A 6,665-nucleotide genomic window follows, 5' to 3' on the forward strand; every position below is an offset into this window, starting at 1 on the left:
ACTTATTTTTCACTGGTGACTAAGGTTTCTAAAAGTTAAAATTCTGCTAGATGCAGTTAAGACTGATGGAAATAAGGAAAGCAACTTTGTACGTAAAAGTAGCTATGTAAAAAAAATTACCAAAAAAAATGGAAATACATTTTTGTTGGAGGTAAAAGAAAATAATTTTGTCCTAAGTGAGACTGGTCGTTTGGAGAGGAATGGCTTGGGACAAAATCTAAATGCAAAGGAAAGTTGTAGAAGGTTTGTGAAAGGAAATCTTTGGAAAGGAATCTTATGTGTGGTCAGGATGGACAAAGGTTAAAATGCTTTTAGGAAAAAAAAAAAAAGGGTAAAGTTTTTTTTTTTTTTCTCCTTTGTCTGCCCAAAAAGATGGAAAGAACTATGATTTGCACCAAAAGGGCAGGGCAGCTCTCTCTTTTGACTTATTTTGCTCAAGCCTTGGTTGAAACTGCCCCTGTTTTGATCCAAAGGCTGGGCAGATGGAAGCAGTGTCCTCACTGGCGGCTTCCAAATGCTCCGCATGTGTGTTGTTTCTGCAGGGCGGAGGAATGGGTGCCTGTGTCATGTGAGGGATGACACATGAAGGGCTTTTACCGGGATACATGGGAGTCATTTGGCTACACTTAGCCCAGTGTGTGCCGACTTGTACCAATCTAGTGACTTTAAATGGACACCCACATGGCTGGAACATATTTGTGTGGGCGTTGCTGGAAAAAAAAAAGGCAAGGGAATAGACCTTGGCTTTGGGCCTTTGAGCCCCCCTCAATGCCTGATTTTATCCTTAGGAAAAGGTTTTTGCCAGCCTTTTAAAATATATTGTAAAGAGGAACAGCTTTATTATGATTGATATGTAAATTTCTGTTGGGCCAAAATAAAATTAATGCATCCCTCGACAACCAAGGGAATCTTGCTTGGTCATAGTCAATGCCCCCAAAGTCCCACAGGGAGGAAACTGGAGGGGTAGGAGAAACCGGGGAAGACGGGTCAACTCTCGGTGGTAGGGTCAAGGCTGGGTAAGAGCAAGTACTCCCAGCACCTTGCAAGACTGCCAGGACTTTCGACTTCCAGTTGGATAGCCAGCCAAAACATGGGGCCTACGGATGAGGCTTCTGCTGGCCAGCAGTCAGAGTCAAGATGAGGTTTCTCCCGGCTAGCTATAGGAAATTGAGATAAGGGATGCCTTTTCCTTCTTTTTCCTATAGATGGGCAAATCCCCAACCAAGGCCAATGTTCCTTTGGGATGTATTCGGAAAAACTGGGATGATTTTGATCCACAAACCCTAAAGAAAAAGTGATTCATTTTCTTTTGCACCAAGGCTTGGCCCCAATACAAATTGGAGGAGGAAATCTGCCGGCCATAGGGAAATACCAATTGTAATGCTATGCTACAGTCTGACCTGTTTTGCAAACGTGAAGGGGAACGGGGAGAAATCTCCTATGTTCAGTGTTCTGGGGACCTTAAGAGAAAATCGAGATATGTGTAAGGTCAATCCTGGCCTTATGGGCAACTCTTTCCGAGGGTTCACAATGATGAAGGGAGGGAACTAACGTCCCCTTGCCCGTACCCAAAGCAGACCTAGAAAAGGAGGAAGGGAAGTCTTCTACCCCAACCTTCTTCTCCTCGGGACCTCGATCCAGACTTAAAAACGTGCACTTCTGCTCCCTACTGCCCACCTTAGCCAGGCCCTCCCCGTAAGGTAGCAGGTGCGTTGCCACTACGAGAAGCTAGAGTGCTGGAAGGAGAAACACGGGAAGGCACCACCAAGATAAGATTTACAAGAAACCTTTTCATTGCATGACTTAAGACAGGTAAAAGAATAGGTAAATTTTCTGATGATCCAGATAAGTATATAGAGGCTTTTCAGAATATTAGGTATGTTTTTGAGTTGACTCGGAAAGATACAATGCTTTTATTGATTTAGACTCTTCACGAGACAGAAAAGCGTGATGTTTTGGCAGCAGCCGAGAGATATGGGGATGAGCAACTCCTTAATTCTCATGGGACTGGAGGTCCTATAGGGACTCCCAGTTCCCTACTGGGGTTCAGGCAGTTCTGCCCCAAGACCCTAACTGGGACTATGATAGTCCCATCGGAGAAGGGTATTGCTGCCACTTCCAAGCTTTGTGGGTAAGGAAATCTAAGGTTAAACCCTTAAATTATGCTAAGTTAGCCACCATTTTACAGACACAGGATGACAGCCTGGTGGCCTTCCTGGAAAGGTTAAAGTTAAATATACGGCTATCTCCCTGATATCCCCCGAAGCTGAGACGATTCTAAAGGACAAATTTGTCACTCAATCGGCCCCAGGTATTTGAAGGAAGCTGCAAAAATTGGCTGTTGGCCCGGAAGGGACCCTGGAGAAGCTCTTACGAGCTACCAATTGGGCATATTACAACTGAGATAGAGAGGAGAATAAGGAACAAGAAAGGAGGCTTAAAAAAAATCTAAGGCCATAGTCGTGGCCTTATGCACTAGGTCAGATTAGACATCCCGAGGTTCTGGCACCAAGTGCCATTTATGTGGCCGATCACGGCACTGGAAACAAGAATGTCAGAGGGGACAACAGAAGTCGAAACCCCATAAGCCATGCCCCTTGTGTGGAGACATTCACTGGAAAATCTGAATGCCCTTGGGGGCCTCAGTCTGCAAGGGCTCAGATAACCAGTGTCCCTGAAAGAGACTGATGGACCTGGGGTTCTTCACAGTGGCTCCCTTTGAACCAACTGTTGGAAATCCAGAGCCTTGGGTAACTGTGGAAGCAGAAGGAAAACCGGTTGATTTCCTTCTTGACACTGGAATCACCTTTTGTGTCCCTCCTTTCCACTCCCGGCCACAGCCGTCCAAACACGGCATATTACAGTGTCTCCAGAAAACTTCTGACGAAATGTTTCTCTCAGCCACCGGGGTGCATATGGGGAGACTTTTTTTTTCACGTTTTTTTTGATAATGCCAGAGAGCCCCACTCCCTTGCTAGAAAGAGACAATCATGACTGAATTAGGGACTATAGTGTTACTAGCTCCAGGACAGATAAACAGTTGTCTAAGCGTACAGTAATCTGGATATAGAAGATCAATTTTTCCTTGAGGTAAAATTAAATACACCTCAGGGAGTTGTTCCTTGGAAATTGGATGGCCAAAGGAAGATTTGAGGGTTGAGAACCAAAAACTAGTTCAAATGCTTAACTATTCTAAGTAACAACATCACAAGATCCAAATAAATATGGAAGAGGGAAGAAAAGCTATACTTAAATTAAAAAAAACAAAAAGACCAGACAGGTCAGGGACTTTGTGGATGGCTACAATGCATCTTCCCATAGTGTGACCTCCTCCCTAGGAGACATTGCATTTGGAATATTAATGCTTGTTAGTCTAATAATCTTTTTGTATGTCATTTGTAGAAGCTGTTGCATGTATCAGAAAAATAAGAAAATTTTGCTAGCCCAGACATTCCAAATACTTTTCCATTATTTTGGACCTCTGGATGGACTTCTGAACCTGCCCTCACTGCCATACCCCTGTCATCCCCCCCTTTCAGCAGGAAGCAGTTAAGATCGGTTGTCGTCCCAATCCCTAATGGCAGTTAGGAGTCACGTGTTCGAAGGGGGGGGGGGGGCGGAATATGATAGAAAAGATAGGATTCAGTAGGCAGAGAGGGAAAAGATTAGGACTTGAGGTCCCTGGGTGGAAAACAAACAAACAAACAAACGAACACATTTTGGAACAATCCTGGGAGCAATCTTAAGATTCCTCTTAAGAAACAAACATCTGTGGGAATGCAAGCTGGTGCAGTCACTCTGGAAAACAGTATGGAGTTTCCTCAAAAAAACTAAAAATAGAACTACCTTACGACCCAGTAATTGCAGTACTAGGTATTTATCCAAGGGATACAGGTGTCCTGTTTCGAAGGGACCCATGCACCCCCATGTTTATAGCAGCACTATCGACAATAGCTAAAGTATGGAAAGAGCCCAAATGCCCATCGATAGATGAATGGATAAAGAAGATGTGGTATATATATGCAGTGGAGTATTACTCGGCAATCAGAAAGAATGAAATCTTGCCATTTGCAACTACGTGGATGGACCTGGAGGGTATTATGCTAAGTGAAATTAGTCAGTCAGAGAAAGACAAAAATCGTATGACTTCACTCATATGAGGACTTTAAGGGACAAAACAGATGAACATAAGGAAAGGGAAACAAAAATCATATAAAAACAGGGAGGGGGACAAAACAGGAGAGACTCATAAATATGGAGAACAAACAGAGGGTTACTGGAGGGGTTGTGGGAGGGGGGATGGTCTAAATGGGTAAGGGGCACTAAGGAATCTACTCCTGAAATCATTGTTTCATTATATGCTAACTAATTTGCATGCAAATTTAAAAAAAAAGAAGAAAAAAAAAAAAAGAAACAAACGTGTGTGCCTTGTGCCCAAAATAACCTATAAATAAAAATGGAATCCACTTAGAAGAGGGATTGTGAGAAGTGAGATGACTCATTTTCAGAATATGAAATATGAAATATTTGAAATATGAAATATGAAATATTTCAGAATATGAAATAAAAACTGTGCTGTGAATTAACAATAGGTTTACAACCTATTAGAAATATGTATGAACCGCCCCCCCTCACCGAGTCCCAAACCCTTAGACACTTCACTTCCTGGTTCTTCTTCCCCCGCCCCCCTCCATTTCACGGCTTGGCAATGAGCATGCACCAAAGAACTGAAGTCTGTGTCACCTCGAGGAATGTACATTTGTTCCAATCAGACTTTTTGTTTTATGTGGGCATAGGTGACTTCCGGGTAAGGCTATAACCTCTGTAGTACTCAGCCAATGAGGAATCAGTGGAGGGAGTTGCGCAGTAGGAGATAAAATTGCCTGCATAACTGCCCTGGTGTGTCTGTCCATCAGACACCCGCTCTTGCAAGAATATTGACTAAAGCCTCACCTCACTCCCCTCTAAGCCTCCGTGTCCCTCCTTTGGGTCAGTGGGCTTATTTCTCACACCTCTGGAATCAGTTTTTCTAAGGATCAACTCTACATCACAGCCCAACACATAGATGGAGAAGTCAAGTTTCAAAAAGATGAACCTGTATGAGGCAAACTCAAAATCTGAACTCAAGTGCTCAGAGTTGGAGCAGGAGGCATGTGGCTATATAGTTGTGTGTGTGTGTGCGCGCGTGTGTGTGTGTGTGTGTGTATGCCATATAAGTATACGTAGGCCATATAGCCATGTGGCTATAAGGTCTCTACTTTGGGTTCTTTAAATAAGAAAGATTTTTGCTTTCTTCTGGGTAAAGAGACTGGTGAGCAGCTGTCCACTGGCTTTCAGAGAACTAACTATTCGTGCTGTGCTTTGGGAAAGCTCTATTCTGACTCCTGGCCAATCGCTCAAGCACATGCACAATATACATTCAACCACAGGGGTTAGCTTTTGGTCCCTGAATCTGCCTGCACATGTTTATGTAGGCAGTTTCTTTTGATCCACTACTTATTGAAAGGGAAAAGACTGGAGCTAAGCCCAGTGGTGAGGAAGGATGTCATTATCCCATAGGATCTAGCACTCAACAGACACTTTCCTTTTTTTTCTCCCAGAAAATGCAGACTGAGAAAGCAAATGAGTTTTTAACCTTGGTTTGAGGTCTAGGGGAAAGACGTCTTTTAATCAGGAGAGGAAGTTTGGAACACCCCACACCCCTTTTTGGAGTCATCTGGAGCCGGGAGGATCCTACAAGCCATAGGTGTTATCATCCAGTGCTCACTCCTTGCTGTGGGGTCCCTGGGGAAGTTCATTTTATTGACCTAAGCTTCAATTTCCCTCCTCTGTAGATAAGATTAAGATACTTTAGTCTTATCTTAAGATATTGCAGAGACTTAACAGAAGTGAAAACTTTCGAAGGTTAAAAGTACAAATAAAATCTATTTCAATACTGAGACAGAGAGTATTGGCCAGGGTGAAGGTCAAGGCCACAGGGACGAGGGTGGAGCTAAGAAAGGTTCCAGGCTAGGCAGGGAACACCAGAGTCCGCAGAAGCCAGGTCTGGGGCAAGAGTGTCATCGGCAAGTCTGGGGACGAGGTGCTGGGACGCGGGCTAGGGTTGGCTTGGGGCGTGTGGCGGAACTCCAGTTCCAATGGCGGACCCAGTGCCGTAGAAGTGGGGAGTGAGCCCACTTCTTCTCCTTGGCCCAAGGAGAGAGGGACCTGTATCTGAGCATAGGTGGGCGAAGAGGCCCAGGCTCACCTTTCAGCGCTTCCTTCATCGCAACGCGCTCGCCTTGGCTGAACTCAGAAGGGATTTGCGACGCCCTCTGATGCTTCTGGCCCCCCAGGCCCTTCGATCTGGACATTGTGGAGATACCCAGCAGCAGCACAGCCGCCAGGGCCAGCACGCAAACACGCAGCGGAGCCATGCCTCTCTCCAGTCTGCAGCTGGAGTTTGGACCTGAACGACTAGCCCGCGTAGGTCTTCCAGTCACTGCTCCAATTACCACAGCTGCCTTAGCCCCACCCTATTCCCAGATCTGACCAATCGCCGCTTGCCTGGGGCTACGGAACACCAATTCACGGGAAGGCTCCGCCCAGAGCCGCAGGGTCTTTTGGGAGTTGTGGTTTCTTCGCCTGGGACAGGCAAAAGTAGGGTAGAGGTGAGGGCTCCGGTT

General features: G+C 45.2%; 1 protein-coding gene across 3 annotated transcripts in view; it reads right to left on the bottom strand.

Annotated features, from left to right (window-relative positions):
* PM20D1 (peptidase M20 domain containing 1) overlaps nt 1-6,520 on the bottom strand; it is a 32,887-nt gene extending 26,367 nt beyond the window's left edge. For 2 of the 3 annotated variants that reach the window (XM_060644295.3, XM_060644294.3), the window contains exon 1: nt 6,248-6,520. In XM_060644295.3, coding sequence (XP_060500278.1) covers nt 6,248-6,416 — 169 coding nt within the window. In that variant the 5' untranslated portion in view covers nt 6,417-6,520. The remainder of the gene's footprint in view (nt 1-6,247) is intronic. The other variant, XM_060644296.3, reaches the window with a different exon arrangement.
* Nucleotides 6,521-6,665: the final 145 nt, after the last annotated feature.

Source organism: Panthera onca, chromosome F1 (assembly GCF_046562875.1).
Source record: "Panthera onca isolate mPanOnc1 chromosome F1, mPanOnc1 haplotype 2, whole genome shotgun sequence".
In the NCBI taxonomy this organism is placed as follows: domain Eukaryota; kingdom Metazoa; phylum Chordata; class Mammalia; order Carnivora; family Felidae; genus Panthera; species Panthera onca.